This window comes from Lampris incognitus, chromosome 11 (genome assembly GCF_029633865.1).
Source record: "Lampris incognitus isolate fLamInc1 chromosome 11, fLamInc1.hap2, whole genome shotgun sequence".
Classification (NCBI taxonomy): domain Eukaryota; kingdom Metazoa; phylum Chordata; class Actinopteri; order Lampriformes; family Lampridae; genus Lampris; species Lampris incognitus.
The window spans coordinates 16,791,883-16,811,217 of NC_079221.1; the positions used below are offsets into that span (position 1 = coordinate 16,791,883).

Below are 19,335 nucleotides of genomic sequence, written 5' to 3' on the forward strand. Positions count from 1 at the left end.
AACTTGACTATTCCCACATCCAGCTTCCCACCCGCAGATATGGCCAATTGTGTCTGCAGGCACGCCCGACCAAGCCGGAGGTAAAACGGGGATTCAAACCAGTGATCGCTGTGTTGGTAGGCAACAAAATAGACCCCTACGCTACCCAGACTATTGTAATCATTTTATTGCTGCTGGCTGTTTGTCCATGGTATAATCCTGTAGAGCTTTTTGTAAATTCTGTTTAAGAAAGGTGCTATATATCTATCCATCCATTATCCAAACCGCTTATCCTGCCTTCAGGGTCGCGGGGATGCTGGAGCCTCTCAGTTCAATATTATTTTTATTGTTTCTTTCATGTTTCCTGTTTTATATTCTGTAGAGCCGGGTCCAAACTATGGATCTGAGGCACTATAGGGCAGATGTCACTTGATTGACAGTACTCGTCATGATATGTAGGCTGTTTCGAGTAGGGCGATCTTCTGGACTTCATGGATGTTGATGTTGCCTGGGATATGGATGGTGAAATTTTCCATTCCCTTCTTCATGAGTCCTAGAGCTCCAATGACCACTGGTGTTGTTTCGGTCTTCATACCATACCCCACATCCTGTTGATTTCAATCTCCAAGTGTTTGTACTTGGTCAGCTTCTCTGTGACTTTCACTGAGGTGTTTTTTTCGGGTGGTGTTACCATGTCGATGAGCATGCACCTCTTTTCCTTCTTGTCCTTCATAATAATGTCAGGCTTGTTGGCTTTTATCTCTTGGATGGGTATGTCCCAGAGGATGGTGACATCATGTTCTCAGTGACCGTTTTTGGCTGATGTTCGTACCACTTCTCAGTCGTTTTGATCTTGTAATTCCTGCAGGTCTTCCAATGCAGGTATGCTGCTGCCTTGTAGTGCAGGGCAGCAGCATATGTACTCGGTCTTTGCCAGTTCTGGGCAGCCTGAATGTAGTCAATGGTTTCTTTGCACATTCCACAGATTCTGCGCTTTGGGTCTGTTCCATCTTTGATGATGCGATGGTGATAGGATCGGTTGCCAGGCTCTGGTCTTGTGCAGTGATTATCAGGCCCTCCGTGTGTCTTTTGTTGGTCCACATCTGCATCTTTCAATCTTTTTGGGTACTTCCTGTGCATTGCTTTGTCCTCCCAGGTTTTTTGCAGTTGCTGCTGGCCATGGTGTTTTGCCTTCTACTTCACTCATTTGGCGTAGATGGTAGTTTCCTCATTTTCTGTAGGTGGGGTTTCTGAGATATCAAGTACTCTCTTGAATTTCGCAGCTTCTTTATTGATGGAGTAGGTCTGATGTTTTACTAATCGGAGGAGTGGGTCATCTGTTTCTGTCAGGTATGCATCTAGCCCGATAGTGGTAGTCTTGAAGGTCAGTTCGAGTTGGACTAGGCCTCGTCCTCCTGAAGTTCTTGGTAGGTACAGGCTGTCGACGTGTGCTTTCGGGTGGTGCATCTTCTCCATGGTCAGCGTCTTTCTTGTCTTGGTGTCTAATCTCTTCATGTCGTTCAGTTTCCAGTTGATGATGTTGAAGCTGTACGTCACTACATGTATCATTAGGGTGTTGATAGCTTCAATTTTGTTAGCCGTATTGAGTTCGCTCGTCAATACCATACGCATTCTCCTGTGGTAGTCTTTCCAGATCTTCTCCTTCATGGTTGAGTGTTGTATGCTATCTCCCTCGTTCACTCCTAGGTAATTGTATGTGCCATCTCGGTCTAGCTCTTTGATTATGTTGTCAGTGTCAAGGTCTAAGTCTGCAGTCTTGATAAGTCTTCCTTTCTTGAAAGTGGCTTTGGCACACTTGTCAATTCCAAATTCCTTCTTGATGTCGTTGCTGAAGGTCTTGTCGATGGTGAGTAGACCCTTCTGCTGATTGTCATCCTTGGTAAACGTCTTGATGTCGTCAGTGTAGAACAGGTGCGTCAGTTTGCCATTCTGTGATTTGTACCCATAGCTGCTGCTGTTCCGTAGATTGCTGAGTGGTGCTAGTGCAAGGCAGAACAGCAGTGGTGATAGTGAGTTCCCTTAGAAGATTCCACTTCTGATGTTGATCGGTCTCAATGTTAACGACCCGTCTGCATGATGGAGATTCAGGGTGGTATTATTATTATTATTATAATTTTTATTATTATTTATTAGCATGGTCGCCTCACAGCAAGAAGGTCCTGGGTTCGAGTCCTGGGGTAGTCCAACTTTGGGGGTTGTCCCGGGTCGTCCTCTGTGTGGAGTTTGCATGTTCTCCCTGTGTCTGCGTGGGTTTCCTCTAGGTGCTCTGGTTTTCTCCCCCAGTCCAAAGACATGTAGGTTAGGTGAATCAGCCGTACTAAATTGTCCCTTGATGTGTGTGTGTGTGTGTGTGTGTGTGTGTGTGTGTGTGTGTGTGTGTGTGAGCCCTGTCATGGACTGGTGGCCTGTCCAGGGTGTCTCCCCACCCTGCCGGCCAGTGACTGCTGGGATAGGCTCCAGCATCCCTGTGACTCTGAGAGCGGGATAAGTGGTTTGGATGATAAATGGATGGATGGATTATTATTATTATGGCAGTATGGTAGCGCAGTGGTTAGCATGGTTGCCTCACAGCAAGAAAGTTCTGGGTTCGAACCCTGGGGTTTGTCCGTCCTTGGGGGTTGTCTCAGGCATCCTCTGTGTGGAGTTTTCATATTCTCTCCGTGTCTGCGTGGGTTTCCTCCGGTGCTCCAGTTTCCTCCCAGTCCAAAGACATGTAGGTCAGGTGAATCAGCCATACTAAATTGTCTCTAGGTGTTAATGTGTCGAGACTGTACTGGACTGGTGGCCTGTCCAGGGTGTCTCCCTGCCTGCAGCCCAATGGCTGCTGGGATAGGCCCCACCATCCCCGCGATTCCAATTGGGATAAGCGGCATGAATGGATGGATGGATAATTGCTATTATTATAAAGTCAATGACTCAGTCAATGATGTCCTGTTGCTGCCAGCCAAAGATGGTTAGAATTGTTGAATGCCCCCTTGTAAGGTATCCAATGAAGAGTTAAAGTTTATTTTCAGTGTCAGAATACAGTTTGGCTTTTGGAAATAATCTGAAAAACTGTGAGGCCAACATATGCACAGATAAGTAGCCCTTTGTTTATCTGTCTTGCAAGTAAATGGCACAGCTGTATTCTAAAGGAGGGGGAGGCTTTCTGTCAGCCACATTTGTCTGAAAGCAAATTGTTACACCAAAGTATTACAAAAGGGAGAGAAAGGAGTAGGGGAAATGGAAAAACAAGAGAGGAGATGAGGAGGAGGTTGAAATCAGGAAAGAGGTAAAGAGTGGAGAAAGAAAAGTGTCTGGATGTGTGGGTGAGATGGGGGAGGGGGCACAAAGGGGAGGTTGGTGAGGAAGAAGACAAGATAGTTAATAGAGAGATGAAGATGGATGATATGGAGAGTGTTTTGTTTTGTTTTTTTAACATAGGGAGGAGTGATAGCAGTCCCTGGTGAAGAAAGGGATAAAGGAAGGGAGGGATTTGGAGTGTGTGATAAATTAGTTGTGTAAGGTCAAACAGCTGCTAGACTTCAGAGGCTTCTCAACTCCTCTATCTGGTGATGGAGATGCTGGAAGGAGCTGATCTCTGTTTTCCACACCTTCTCAACGCCTCCTGCAGGAAACAAATGCGTCCTCAGTCTGAAGCCTTGCTCCTTTCCATTCTGCTGTCCTTCATCTCTCTGCTGACTGTAGCTCTTAACCTCCTGGTCATCATCTCCATCTCCCATTTCAGGCATGCATAGATTTCTAATGATACAGTATTTCATAAAACTTGTGTACTGAGGAGAAATGGTTTGTGAGTAACGATGTTCTTAAAAAGTGGTCCTTAAAAAGGAACCTTAGGTTGCTTGATTGCTTTATATCTGCTCTATATGGTGTACCAGGTGTATGTACATTGTGGTTAATACTATCTTTACTAATACTACCAATGATTATACAAATATAAAAATGATAACTTTTTACCTGACTCTTATGAGTATTTTAGGAATTTTGACTTCAGTTATCCGAAGATATGTTAAGTGTGTTTCTTAAAACCCCATGCAAAAGATAGGAGCCTCATATGCCACACACATAATAAGTACAGGATACAAACGCATTGAAATCCACTATAGCAGCATGCTTTTTGTTAACTATTAACATAATGGTATTGAAACTAAATTTCAATAATTTTCTGTTTTTCCAGGCAGCTCCATACCCCGACCAACCTCCTCCTCCTCTCGTTGGCTGTCTCAGACTTCCTCGTGGGCATTCTGTTGATGCCAGTAGAGGGATTTCGCTTCTTAGGGGCCTGCTGGATGTTGGGTGACTTTCTGTGTGCTCTGTTCTATTTTGTGGCCTATGTCATTACTTCTGCTTCAGTCGGAAACATGGTGCTCATATCAATCGATCGCTATGTGGCTATTTGTGACCCCCTGCACTACCCAACCAAAATCACCCAGAGAAGAGTCCAAGTCTGTGTTTGTCTGTGCTGGGTCTGTTCTGTTCTCTACAACACTCTGATGCAAACAGACAACTTAAATCAATTGAGCAGTTATTATTCCTGCTATGGAGAATGTGTTTTCATTTCCCATTACATTGCAGGAGCTGTTGACCTTGTTATCACCTTTACTATTCCAATTGTTGTCATTGTGTTTCTGTATATGAGCGTGTTCATTGTGGCTGTAAAACAGGCACGTGCTATGTCGTTTCATATCACCACCATTAAGCCTGGTGTGGTGACTATAACGGCTAGGAAATCTGAGCGGAAAGCAGCTAGGACACTTGGTATTGTCATAGTTGTGTTTCTGATATGTTTCTGTCCTTATTACTATCCAGCCTTTGTAGGTGTGGACACAGAACTTAACAGTTTGTCTTCATCCTTGGTGGTCTTCCTTTTCTTTTCAAACTCCTGTGCAAACCCTGTGATCTATGTCTTTTTCTATCCGTGGTTTAGAAGAACTATTAAAGTCATAGCCACTCTTGAGATACTGCAGACTAACTCCTGCAAGATGAACATACTGTAGAGGAAGGTGGCTGTAAATTCACTAAAATGAAATATTGATATCAAAATGTGATAGGATATGAGCAAAATTACCAATCAGATTTCATTTTAAACTGAATAAAAAGTTTGGAAAGATTGAGAGAATAATTAAATTGTCAATTTGTTATATGGCTTTTCAGGTATATGCTCTGTTATGCTGCGGGGGGCATTTTCCTGTCATGGTTTGGATCCACTTCTCCAGGGAAGGGTCACTGCATACCAATACAAAGTTATCCTGAGTGATCACCTTTATCCTATGATGAAACACTTCTATCCTGATGGGAGTGGTCTCTTCCAGGATAATAATGCCCACACCCACAGGACATGAGGGAGTCACTGAACGGTTTGATGAGTATGACAATGATGTAAATCACATGCTGTGGCCTTCGCAGTCACCAGATCTCAACCCAATTGAACACCTATGGGAGATTTTGGGCTGGCGTGTAAGACGGTGCTCTCCACCACCATAATCAAAAAACCAGATGAGTGAATATCTTTTGGAAAAATGGTGTCCATCCCTCCAGTAGAGTTCAGAGACTTGTAGAATCTATGACAAGGAGCACTGAAGCTGTTCTGGAGGCTCATGTTTGCCCAACACCTCACATCTTACTACTAATGCTCTACCTATAGACGTACAATCTGCGGTCTCTGTTGACACCTTTAAAAAGCAGCTGAAGGGGCGTCCGGGTAGCATAGCTGTCTATTCCGTTGCCTACCAACATGGGGATCACCAGGCTGAATCCCCATGTTACCTCCGGCTTAGTCAGGCTTCCCTACAAACACAATGGGCCGTGTCTGTGGGTGGGAAGCCGGATGTGGGTGTGTGCTGGTTGCAAAACTAGCGCCGCCTCTGGTTCGAGGCGCCTGTTCAGGGGGGAGGGGGAACTGGGGTAAATAGCGTGACCCTCCCTCGAGCCTCGTCCCCCTGGTGTAACTCCTCACTGTAAGGTGAAAAGAAGTGCTGGTGACTCCGCATGTATCGGAGGAGGCATGTGGTAGTCTGCAGCCCTCCCTGGCTTGGCAGAGGGGGTGGAGCAGCGACTGGGATGGCTCAGAAAATAGGGTACTTGGCTGAGTACAACTGGGGAGAAAAAGGGGGGGAAATCCAAAAAAAAAAAAAAAAGGCAGCTGAAGACCCATTTATTCAAACTGGCCTTTGTCTCGTGTCATGCTATCTAGTGTTTGCAATTTTGTGTGTTTCTAAGGTCTGTTGTTGCTTACGTTTCATTGTTTCTTTTTTCTTTTTTGTACTGTTTTTATGGTCTTATTCTTAACAATTTTACTTGTGAAGCACTTTGTAACCTTGTTCTTTGAGAGTCGCTATATTAAATGAACTTTACAGAGACACTTTTTTTCCCTTTAATTTCTCACCTGTCTTGTAAGGAAATATGCAGTAAAGGTGAACGTTGTTAAGTAATCATTATCTGGATATGAAGATAGAAGAGATTCAAGATTTCAGAGGTTTATATGTCACATACTTCACGGACAAGTACAATGAGCAGTGAAATGCTGTTTTTTGTTTGTTTTTGTTTTTTTGGCAAACTGAACTGTGCAACATAGAGAACAGTTCTTAGTCTTGCGTACACAGTTTAATAGACAGTCAACATTATTAATGATATTGTTATTTGGTGTTTTTACTGTCCTTACGGCCTGGGGGCAGAAACTCCTGAGTTTCTCTGTGTTGGCTTTGTGGCTATGGAAGCATTTGTCTGTCTGAAGCGGCTGAAGCAATCCGTTGTTGGGATGATGAGGATCCATATTAATCCTTCTGGCCCTGGTCCTGCACCGGCCGATATATACGTAATTCCTGTTGAAGTAATATTCTTTATTACACATAACAGCATGACTACAAGTAAAGCATTTCCTCCCTACAATGTTTTTGGGCAACTGTCTATTCTTATATAGGACATTGTTCATTAATGTGGATTTCAACACAGGGCATGACCAGGGTTCTACTACTACTACGTTTGGCTGCTCCCGTTCAGGGTCGCCACAGCAGTTCATCTGTTTCCATCTCTTGCTGTCCTCGGCATCTTCTTCTGTCACACCAGCCACCTGCATGTCCTCCCTCACCACATCCATAAACCTCTTCTTTGGCATTCCTCTATTCCTCTTGCCTGGCAGCTCCATCTTCAGCATCCTTCTCACAATATACCCAGCATCTCTCCTCCACACATGTCCAAGTCATCTCAATCTCGCCTCACTTGCTTTGTCTCCAAATCATCCAACCTGAGCTGCCCCGCTAATATACTCATTCCTAATCCTAAATTAAATGATTACTTCAATAACAGACCACCATACTATAGAATATGAATCATAATAGCAAGGCCAAGACAGTGATAGACTAGCATACTTAACAAAATCAGATTAAGAGCAGCATAACGGATGAAAATATAATTGACACATATGAAAACATAATCAGTGACCGCACACCTTGACACAAATGAAAACATCATCAGTGATGCCGCATTGATAACATTATTCATGTCTGTGCATAGGCCTTATAAACACAAAACACAAGTGTGTACGTTGATTATTAGTCAAATAAGTTCTACTTACATCATAAGCACACTCTCCAGGCTTTTCACGGTGCAAAGTCATGACAATTTGCCAATTAGCTAACTCTTCATTGTGGGTTTTGCTATGCAGTAAGCATGTCCATAATTAATGTGCGGGTACACTGCACATTGTTGAACATACCGTATACTATAGAGTCAGTGCTCAAGATCTTTGATACAGCAGTGGTGAGATAAAGAGGGATTAGTATGTGAGGGCCGTAAACTGTTACGGGCCCCAATGCAGCTGCATTGCCTGCATATATGGTAGTTACACTGCTACATTGATGCTCTTAAATAGCTGCATGAGGTTCAGTTGTATGAGTTCCTGATGAGTGTCCCATTAGCCACCAAAGGGTTGCGCTAAGCTATCCAATGCTTTTTCAAATTTGATGAAGTTGATGTACAGAGATGTATTCAATTCTATTGACTGTTTGTCCATAAAGACAAGCAAGGTAGCACTCATTCAGCTGCTACTGGCTCTGAATGAATTGAGCCTAGGGAGAGCAGAATGATTTGGAATCTGTGGATGGAAACCTCCCAAACAGCCATTTACACTAGTCAATATTTCTATTATTTCTATCATTCTATTATTTTTGTTATTTCTATTCCTATCATTTCATTATACAAATAATTGTGAAGTGATATTATATATTCTTTAAGTCTCTTAATTTCTGTAAACATCTGCCATTGTGGTGTTTTAGCTAATTAATATTCATGAATTTGGGGGATTTGTTATACAGCAGTACCTATAGTATTTGCCTTGGATTGAGAGTATCTTTTAATTCTTATTCATGAGAATAAAAACCAATCAGTGCCAGTTAGTTATGATGCTAGCGCTGCTACTTTTGAAATCACACAAGGCAGCTATAGGTCAGGTCTTGGATCAGACCGAGAGCCCAAGCCAGTACTGGATACCAGTTAATATGGGATCTCATGATTACCAAACTGAAATGTATGTGGTAGTTTTTTTGTTGTTGTTTATTTTTGTTTTTTTTTTAGTTCTGTGTAATTACCAATTATAGCATTTTAGCCCAAAGGACTCCCGGTCATCTGTGTGAATCACTCCCTGATTTACCGACACCTTGTGGCAAAGGCTGTATTGAAGTTTGAATATAAACTTATGGAAGAAAACTGGCTTTCTAGCAGAGAGATTATGGTCTTGCTATTTCATGATTTTTACCGCCTTATTAGTTCCTTGTTGTTTTTACTTCAGGCAGTGTTTTTAGTGTTTCATTGTTTGATCGTAATCAGAGGACCGACCAGAGGAGGCGCTAGTGCAGTGACCAGGACACGTGCCCACATCCAGCTTCCCACCCGCAGACATGGCCAATTGTGTCTGTAGGGATGCCCGACCAAGCCGGAGGTAACACAGGGATTCAAACCGGTGATCTCTGTGTTGGTAGGCAACGCAATAGACCCCTACGCTACCCAGACTGTTGTAATCATTTTATTGCTGCTGGCTATTTGTCCATGGTTTTATCCTGTAGGGCTTTTTGTAAATTCTGTTTAAGAAAGGTGCTATATATCTATCCATCCATTATCCAAACCGCTTATCCTGCCCTCAGGGTCACGGGGATTCTGGAGCCTCTCAGTTCAATATTATTTTTATTGTTTCTTTCATGTTTCCTGTTTTATATCCTGTAGAGCCGGGTCCAAACTATGGATCTGAGGCGCTATATGGCGGATGTCACTTGATTGACAGTACTCGTCATGATATGTAGGCTGTTTCGAGTAGGGCGATCTTCTGGACTGCATGGATGTTGATGTTGCCTGGGATATGGTTGGTGAACTTTTCCATTCCCTTCTCCATGAGTCCTAGAGCTCCAATGACCACTGGTGCTGTTTCGGTCTTCATACCATACCCCACATCCTGTTGATTTCAATCTCCAAGTGTTTGTACTTGGTCAGCTTCTCTGTGACTTTCACTGAGGTGTTTTTTTCGGATGGTATTGCCATCTTGAAGAGCATGCACCTCTTTTCCTTCCTGTCCTTCATAACGATGTCAGGCTTGTTGGCTTTTATCTCTGTCAGTGTGGATGGGTATGTCCCAGAGGATGGTGACATCATTGTTCTCAGTGACCGTTTTTGGCTGATGTTCGTATCACTAATCAGTCATTTTGATCTTGTAACTCCCGCAGATCTTCCAGTGCAGGTATGCTGCTGCCTTGTAGTGCCTGTATATGTACTCGATCTTTGCCAGTTCTGGGCAGCCTGAGTGTGGTCAATGGTTTCTTCGTACATTCCACAGATTCTGCATTTTGGGTCTGTTCCATCTTTGATGATGCGATGGGGATAAGATCTGGTTGCCAAGCTCTGGTCTTGTGCAGCAATTATCAGGCCTTTTGTGTGTCTTTCGGGTGGTGCATCTTCTCCATGGTCAGCGTCTTTCTTGTCTTGGTGTCTAATCTCTTCATGTCGTTCAGTTTCCAGTTGATGATGTTGAAGCTGTACGTCACTACATGTATCACTAGGGTGTTGATAGCTTCAATTTTGTTAGCTGTATTGAGTTCGCTCGTCAATACCATATGCATTCTCCTGTGGTACTCTTTCCAGATCTTCTCCTTCATGGTTGAGTGTTGTATGCTATCTCCCTCGTTCACTCCTAGGTAATTGTATGTGCCATCTCGGTCTAGCTCTTTGATTATGTTGTCAGTGTCAAGGTCTAAGTCTGCAGTCTTGATAAGTCTTCCTTTCTTGAAAGTGGCTTTGGCACACTTGTCAATTCCAAATTCCTTCTTGATGTCGTTGCTGAAGGTCTTGTCGATGGTGAGTAGACCCTTCTGCTGATTGTCATCCTTGGTAAACGTCTTGATGTCGTCAGTGTAGAACAGGTGCGTCAGTTTGCCATTCTGTGATTTGTACCCATAGCTGCTGTTGTTCCGTAGATTGCTGAGTGGTGCTAGTGCAAGGCAGAACAGCAGTGGTGATAGTGAGTTCCCTTAGAAGATTCCACTTCTGATGTTGATCGGTCTCAATGTTAACGACCCGTCTGCATGATGGAGATTCAGGGTGGTATTATTTATTATTATTATACAAATTTCCTTTAACTTCATGCCATAATACAACATAATAACCGGGCCCATTCCTGTGGCCTAGGGTTAGAATGAGGTAAAAATCTACGTGTTTGATGGATGGTGCCTTTCTTAGAATATGAGTTGTTCCAAGTAGTGCAATCTTCTGTCTTTCTTGTATTCTGATGTTACCCAGGAGCCGTTGGGTGTATTTCTCCATCCTTTTTTTTTTTTTTTACAAGTCCCACGGCTCCTATCACTACTGGTATTGTTGTGGTTTTCATTCCCCACATTCGTTCAATCTCGATTTCAAGGTCTTTATAGTTCGACAGTTTTTCAGTTACTTTTACTGAGGTGTTCCTTTCAGTTGGGATGGACATGTCGATGAGTAGGCAGCTTTTTTCTTTTTTGTTCTTGATGATGATGTCTGGTCTGTTGGCCTTTATCTCACGATCTGTCTGTATTGGCATGTCCCATAGGATTGCGATGTCATCTTTTTCTGTTACTGTTTGGGGCTTGTGCTCGTACCATTTTTCTTTTGTGTTGATGTTGAATTCTTTGCAGATGTTCCAGTGCAGGTATGTGGCGGCCTTGTTGTGTCTTTGTAGGTATTCAGTTTTGGCCAGCTCAGGTCACCCTGCCACGATATGGTCAATGGTTTCCTGGAATTGACCACATACCATGCACGCTGGGTCTGTGCCATCTTTGAGGATTTTGCTCTGGTAGTAATTGGTCTTGATGGCCTGGTTTTGGGCACTGATGATAAAGCCCTCTGTTTCGGTTTTTCAGCCCAGCTGTTTTGAGCCATTGGTTGGTCATATGTTGGTCTACATCTTTCTCACCTACTCTTTTTGGGTATTGCCCGTGCATTTGTTTCCCTTCCCATTTTTGTTTCATTTGTTCTTGGGCGTGACACTTTGCTTTTTGTTTGACTTTTCAGGCGTGGATGGTTGGAGCTTCATTTTCAGGTTGCGGTGTTTCAGGGAGGTTGAGCGCTCTTCTGAACATTGCGGCTTGGTTAGCTACGGAGTACTTTTTGTTTTGTTTTTCATGCTCTCTAGCAATCACAAGAAGGGTGTAATTTTTGGTGTTAAAGTAAGTATCTACGCCTATTGTTGTTGTTTTGTAGGCAGTTTCCAGTTGGATTAGACCCCTGCCACCCTCGTTTCTTGGGAGGTACAATCTATCCACATCTGATTTTGGGTGGTGCATCCTCTGTAAGGTGAGTATTTTTCTTGTTTTTCTATCTAGTTTCCTGATCTCTTCTAGATTCCAGTCGACGTTGTTGAAGCTGTAAGTTACTACTGGTGTAGCCAGGGTGTTGATGGCTTCCATTCGGTTGGGTGCATTGAATTGGGATTTTGTTACCATTCGTATTCTTCGGTAGTATTCCTTTCTGATCTTTTCTTTCATTTTTGCATGTTGTATCCCGTCCCCTTCATTCACTCCCAGGTATTTGTATGTGCCTTCTTGTTCTAGGTCTTGGATGGTCATGTCTATGTCAATTTGGATGTTTTCGGTGGTGATAAGTTTTCCTTTTTTGAATGTAGCTTTGGCACATTTGTCTAGTCCGAACTCCATTTTGATGTGTCACTGAAGCCTTTTTACGATAGTCAATAGGCTAGTTTGTTCTTGGTCATTCTTGGTAAAGGTTTTCAGGTCATGCATGTAGACTAGATGGTTAATAGTATAACCATAGCTAGTGTTGTTCAGGAGGGAGGATAGTGGAGTAAGAGCTATGCCAAAGAGGAGAGGAGAAAGAGAGTGGCCTTGAAATATGCTGCTATTGAAGTTGATCTGCCTTGAATGTAGCGTCCCGTCTGTGTATTTTAGAACAAGGGTTGTTTTCCACTGGTCCATATTTGCTGTTAGGAACTGGATAAGGATTGGTGATATTTTGTAGATGTCAAGTTATTTTAGTATCCAATCATGGGGTACAAAGTCGAACGCCTTCTTATAGTCTTTCCAAGCTGTTGTCAGATTTTACTTCCTTAATGATGTCCTTGTTTATTAGAAGCTGGTCTTTGCAGCCATAGCTCCTTTTTCAACACCCTTTTTGTTCTATGGGAAGTAGGTTGTTTTCTTCCAGGTGTTTGTAAACTCTCCCGCTGATGATGGCTGTTAAGATCCTGTAGGTTGTAGGGAGACATGTGATGGGACGATAGTTTTTAGGGTTTTTGGTGTCTTCTGTTTTGGAAAGTAGGTAGGTGGTACCAGTTGTGAGCCAACTGGTACCACCTACCTTATAATAATAATAATAATAATATGTGTGTGTGTGTGTGTGTGTGTGTGTGTGTGTGTGTGTGTGTGTGTGTGTGTGTGTGTGTGTGTGTGTGTGTGTGTGTGTGTGTGTGTGGGCACTGTGATGGACTGGTGGCCTATCCAGGGTGTCTCCCCACCCTGCTGCCCAGTGACTGCTGGAATAGGGTCCAGTATCCCCATGACCCTGAGAGCGGGATAAGCGGTTTGGATAATGAATGGATGGGTGGATTATTATTTATAATTATTGTTATGGCGGTATGGTGGCGCAGTGGTTAGCACGGTCGCCTCACAGCAAGAAAGTCCTGGGTTCGAACCCTGGGGTTGTCCGTCCTTGGAGGTTGTCCCAGGGCGTCCTCTGTGTGGCATTTGCATGTTCTCTCCATGTCTGGGTGGGCTTCCTCCGGTGCTCCAGTTTCCTCCCACAGTCCAAAGACATGTAGGTCAGGTGAATCGGCCATACTACATTGGCTCTAGCTGTGAATGTGTCGACCCTGTACTGGACTGGTGGCCTGTTCAGGGTGTCTCCCTGCCTGCCGCCCAATGACTGCTGGGATAGGCTCCAGCATCCCCGCGATCCCAATTGGGATAAGTGACATGAATGGATGGATGGATAATTGTTATTATTATAAAGTCAATGACTCAGTCAATGACGTCCTGTTGCTGCCAGCAAAAGACAGTTAGAATTGTTAAATGCCCCCTTGTAAGGTATCCAATGAAGAGTTAAAGTTTATTTTCAGTGTCAGAATACAGTTTGGCTTTTGGAAATAATCTGAAAAACTGTGAAGCCAACATATGCACAGATAAGTAGCCCTTTGTTTATCTGTCTTGCAAGTACACGGCACAGCTGTATTCCAAAGGAGGGGGAGGCTTTCTGTCAGCCACATTTGTCTGAAAGCAAACTGTTACACCAAACTATGACGAAAGAGAGAGAAAGGAGTAGGGGAAATAGAAAAACAAGACAGGAGATGAGGAGGAGGTTGAAATAAGAAAAGAGGTTGAGAAAGAAAAGTGTCTGGATGTGTGGGGGAGATGGGGGAGGGGGCACAAAGGGGAGGTTGGTGAGGAAGAAGACAAGATAGTTAATAGAGAGATGAAGATGGATGATATGGAGAGCATTTTGTTTTTGTTTTTTTTACATAGGGAGGAGTCATAGCAGTCCCTGGTGAAGGAAGGGAGGGATTTGGAGTGTGTGATAAATTAGTTGTGTAAGGTCAAACAGCTGCCAGACTTCAGCAGCTTCTCAACTCCTCTGTCTGGTGATGGAGATGCTGGAAGGAGCTGATCTCTGTTTTCCACACCTTCTCAACGCCTCCTGCAGGAAACAAATGCGTCCTCAGTCTGAAGCCTTGCTCCTTTCCATTCTGCTGTCCTTCATCTCTCTGCTGACTGTAGCTCTTAACCTCCTGGTCATCATCTCCATCTCCCATTTCAGGCATGGATAGATTTCTAATGATGCAGTATTACATAAAACTTGTGTACTGAGGAGAAATGGTTTGTGAGTAACGATGTTCTTAAAAAGTGGTCCTTAAAAAGGAACCTTAGGTTGCTTGATTGCTTTATATCTGCTCTATATGGTGTACACGTATGTAAATTGTGGTTAATACTATCTTTACTAATATTACCAATGATTATACAAATATAAAAATGATAACTTTTTACCTGACTCTTATGAGTATTATGGGAATTTTGACTTCAGTTATCCGAAGATATATTAAGTGTGTTTCTTAAAACCCCACGCAAAAGATAGAAGGAGCCTCATATGCCACACACATAATAAGTACAGGATACAAACGCATTGAAATCCACTATAGCAGCATGCTTTTTGTTAACTATTAACATAATGGTATTGAAACTAAATTTCAATAATTTTCTGTTTTTCCAGGCAGCTCCATACCCCGACCAACCTCCTCCTGCTCTCGTTGGCTGTCTCAGACTTCCTCGTGGGCATCCTGTTGATGCCAGTAGAGGGATTTCGCTTCACGGGGGCCTGCTGGATGCTGGGTGACTTTCTGTGTGCTCTGTTCTATTTTGTGGGCTATGTCATTACTTCTGCTTCAGTCGGAAACATGGTGCTCATATCAATCGATCGCTATGTGGCTATTTGTGACCCCCTGCACTACCCAACCAAAATCACCCAGAGAAGAGTCCAAGTCTGTGTTTGTCTGTGCTGGGTCTGTTCTGTTCTCTACAACATCCTGATACAAACAGACAACTTAAGTCAATTGAGCAGTTATTATTCCTGCTATGGAGAATGTGTTTTCATTTCCCATTACATTGCAGGAGCTGTTGACCTTGTTATCACCTTTACTATTCCAATTGTTGTCATTGTGTTTCTGTATATGAGCGTGTTCATTGTGGCTATAAAACAGGCACGTGCTACGTTGTCTCATATCACCACCATTAAGCCTGGTGTGGTGACTATAACGGCTAGGAAATCTGAGAGGAAAGCAGCTGGGACACTTGGTATTGTCATAGTTGTGTTTCTGATATGTTTCTGTCCTTATTACTTTCCAGCCTTTGTAGGTGTGGAAACAGACCTTAACAATTTGTCTTCATTCTTTGTGGTCTTCCTTTTCTTTTCAAACTCCTGGGCAAACCCTGTGATCTATGTCTTTTTCTATCCGTGGTTTAGAAGAACTATTAAAGTCATAACCACTCTTGAGATACTGCAGAGTAACTCCCGCAAGACGAACATACTGTAGAGGAAGTTGGCTGTAAATTCACTAAAATGAAATATTGATATCAAAATGTGATAGGATATGAGCAAAATTACCAATCAGATTTTACTTTAAACTGTGAATAAAAAGTTTGGAAAGACTGAGAGAATAATTCAATTGTCGATTTGTTATATGGCTTTTAAGGTATATGCTCTGTTATGCTGCGGGGGGCATTTTCCTGTCATGGTTTGGATCCACTTCTCCAGGGAAGGGTCACTGCAAACAAATACAAAGTTATCCTGAGTGATCACCTTTATCCTATGATGAAACACTTCTATCCTGATGGGAGTGGTCTCTTCCAGGATGACAATGCCCCCATCCACAGGACACGAGGGAGTCACTGAACAGTTTGATGAGTATGAAAATGATGTAAATCACATGCTGTGGCCTTTGCAGTCACCAGATCTCAACCCAATTGAACACCTATGGGAGATTTTGGGCTGGCGTGTAAGACAGTGCTCTTCACCACCATAATCAAAAAACCTGATTAGGGAATATCTTTTGGAAAAATGGTGTCCATCCCTCCAGTAGAGTTCAGAGACTTGCAGAATCTATGACAAGGAGCACTGAAGCTGTTCTGGAGGCTCATGTTGGCCCAAGACCTCGCATCTTACTACTAATGCTCTACCTATAGACGTACAATCTGCGGTCTCTGTTGACACCTTTAAAAAGCAGCTGAAGGGGCGTCCGGGTAGCATAGCTGTCTATTCCGTTGCCTACCAACATGGGGATCACCAGGCTGAATCCCCATGTTACCTCTGGCTTAGTCAGGCTTCCCTACAAACACAATTGGCCGTGTCTGTGGGTGGGAAGCCGGATGTGGGTGTGTGCTGGTTGCAAAACTAGCGCCGCCTCTGGTTCGAGGCGCCTGTTCAGGGGGGAGGGGGAACTGGGGTAAATAGCGTGACCCTCCCTCGAGCCTCGTCCCCCTGGTGTAACTCCTCACTGTAAGGTGAAAAGAAGTGCTGGTGACTCCGCATGTATCGGAGGAGGCATGTGGTAGTCTGCAGCCCTCCCTGGCTTGGCAGAGGGGGTGGAGCAGCGACTGGGGTGGCTCCGAAAATAGGGTACTTGGCCGAGTACAACTGGGGAGAAAAAGGGGGAAATCCAAAAAAAAAAAAAAAAAAGCAGCTGAAGACCCATTTATTCAAACTGGCCTTTGTCTCGTGTCATGCTATCTAGTGTTTGCAATTTTGTGTGTTTCTAAGGTCTGTTGTTGCTTACGTTTCATTGTTTCTTTTTTCTTTTTTGTACTGTTTTTATGGTCTTATTCTTAACAATTTTACTTGTGAAGCACTTTGTAACCTTGTTCTTTGAGAGTCGCTATATTAAATGAACTTTACAGAGACACTTTTTTTCCCTTTAATTTCTCACCTGTCTTGTAAGGAAATATGCAGTAAAGGTGAACATTGTTAAGTAATCATTATCTGGATATGAAGATAGAAGATATTCCAGATTTCAGAGGTTTATATGTCACATACTTCACGTACAAGTACAATGAGCAGTGAAATGCTGTTTTTTGTTTGTTTGTTTTTTTTTGGCAAACTGAACTGTGCAACATAGAGAACAGTTCTTAGTCTTGCGTACACAGTGTAATAGACAGTCAACATTATTAATGATATTGTTATTTGGTGTTTTTACTGTCCTTACGGCCTGGGGGCAGAAACTCCTGAGTTTCTCTGTGTTGGCTTTGTGGCTATGGAAGCATTTGTCTGACTGAAGTGGCTGAAGCAATCCGTTGTTGGGATGATGGGGATCCATATTAATCCTTCTGGCCCTGGTTCTGCACCGGCTGATATATAATTCCTGTTGAAGTAATATTCTTTATTACACATAACAGCATGACTACAAGTAAAGCATTTCCTCCCTACAATGTTTTTGGGCAACTGTCTATTCTATCTAGGACGTTGTTCATTAATGTGGATTTCAACACAGGGCATGACCAGGGTTCTACTACTACTACTTTCGGCTGCTCCCGTTCAGGGTCGCCACAGCAGTTCATCTGTTTCCATCTCTTGCTGTCCTCTGCATCATCTTCTGTCACACGAGCCACCTGCATGTCCTCCCTCACCACATCCATAAACCTCTTCTTTGGCATTCCTCTATTCTTCTTACCTGGCAGCTCCATCTTCAGCATCCTTCTCCCAATATACCCAGCATCTCTCCTCCACACATGTCCAAGTCATCCCAATCTCGCCTCACTTGCTTTGTCTCCAAATCATCCAACCTGAGCTGCCCCTCTAATATACTCGTTCCTAATCCTGTCCTTCTTTGTCATCCCAACGAAAATTTTAGCATCTTCAACTCTGCCACCTCCAGCTCTGCCTCCTGTTTTTTCGTCAGTGCCACTGTCTCCAAATCATACAACATAGCTGGTCTCACTACCATCTTGTAAACCTTCCCTTTAACTCTTGCTGGTACCCTTCTGTTGCAAATCACTCCTGACTCTCTTGTTCACCCACTCCACCCTTCCTGCACTCTCTTCTTCACCTCGCTGAACAGTTGACCCCAAGTATTTAAACTCATCCACTTTTGTCACATCTACTCCTTGCATCCTCACAGTTCCACTGTCCTCCCTCTTGTTCACATATATTTATTCTATCCTCTTCTCTCCAGTGCTTACCTCCACCCCTCCAGACTCTCCTCAACCTGCACCTTACTCTCACTACAGATCACGATGTCATCCGAGAACATCATAGCCCACGGAGACCCCTGCTTGATCTCATCTGTCAACCTGTCCATCACCATTGCAAACAAAAAAGGGCTCGGAGCCGATCCTTGATGTAATCACACCTCCATCTTGAACTCATCCCTATTTCCTACCGCACTCCTCACCACTGTCACACTGCCCTCATACATATCCTGCACCACTCTTACATACTTCTCTGCCACTCCCGACTTCCTCATACAATACCACACCTCTCTCGGTACCCTGTCAAGACACAATGTAACTCCTTCTGGCCTTCTCTATACTTCTCCATCAACATTCTCAAAGAAAACATCGCATCTGTGGTGCTCTTTTGTGGCATGAAACCATACTGCTGAGCGAATCCTGGTCATGATCAGGGCATGACCAGGATTCACTCATTAATATTACGATCTTGTTGCTCCATCTTGTGGCCAGTAAATATAATTATCCAGGGCGTTTTCTAAACCAAGGCTGTTTACATGGGGGGTGACCAAAATGTCCAGCGGTATAAAGCTCATTTTTCTTCAGAAAATGTTCAAGGTTCTCAAAACATTCTCCACAACATTAAGATATTTCTTGGTAATAATGAAATAAGTTTTGGGTGAGTGTGAGTAAATCACATATCTACAGTAATATTATGCGTACATTCATCTCATAACATCTATTGGTTTTATCATGTTTTTATTTACTCATCAACAACAGACCAGAGCCTAATGCCCCCAACCTTTTATGCTTAATCAATGCAAAATGATAGAAGATGGAAGTAAGGCTGAAGTATGATTTTCATCTTGATGGAATGTGATGTAATTTTAATTATTTCCTCCTCATTTGACAGTAACACAGAAAACGAGAGAGGAACTGAGATGAGTGAAGTGTGCATTTCTGCATTTAGGTTCAAAGTTAGGCACACACTAAAAAATGGAAAGACACCAGCCTCCTCAAGGCTTCTTGTAACATCGCCGGTGTGCACAAAGGGTACATTTTCTTTTTAATGAACACTATTTACCAAATGTTACGTTGGTGCATATCATCATATTCCTAAATAAGTGAGTTTTCTGGAGGTATGAATGAAAGTGTCAGTTTA

General features: G+C 43.2%; 2 protein-coding genes across 2 annotated transcripts; both read left to right on the forward strand.

The window, feature by feature from the left end:
- Positions 1 to 3,554: 3,554 nt before the first annotated feature.
- On the forward strand, positions 3,555 to 4,997 carry LOC130120908 (trace amine-associated receptor 6-like). Its single transcript, XM_056289724.1, has 2 exons — positions 3,555 to 3,727; positions 4,178 to 4,997. The coding sequence occupies exons 1-2, from the start codon at positions 3,555 to 3,557 to the stop codon at positions 4,995 to 4,997; spliced, it is 993 nt and encodes a 330-aa protein (XP_056145699.1).
- Positions 4,998 to 14,104: 9,107 nt separating this feature from the next.
- LOC130120910 (trace amine-associated receptor 13c-like) lies at positions 14,105 to 15,547 on the forward strand. The gene is made up of 2 exons (XM_056289727.1): positions 14,105 to 14,277; positions 14,728 to 15,547. The coding sequence occupies exons 1-2, from the start codon at positions 14,105 to 14,107 to the stop codon at positions 15,545 to 15,547; spliced, it is 993 nt and encodes a 330-aa protein (XP_056145702.1).
- Positions 15,548 to 19,335: the final 3,788 nt, after the last annotated feature.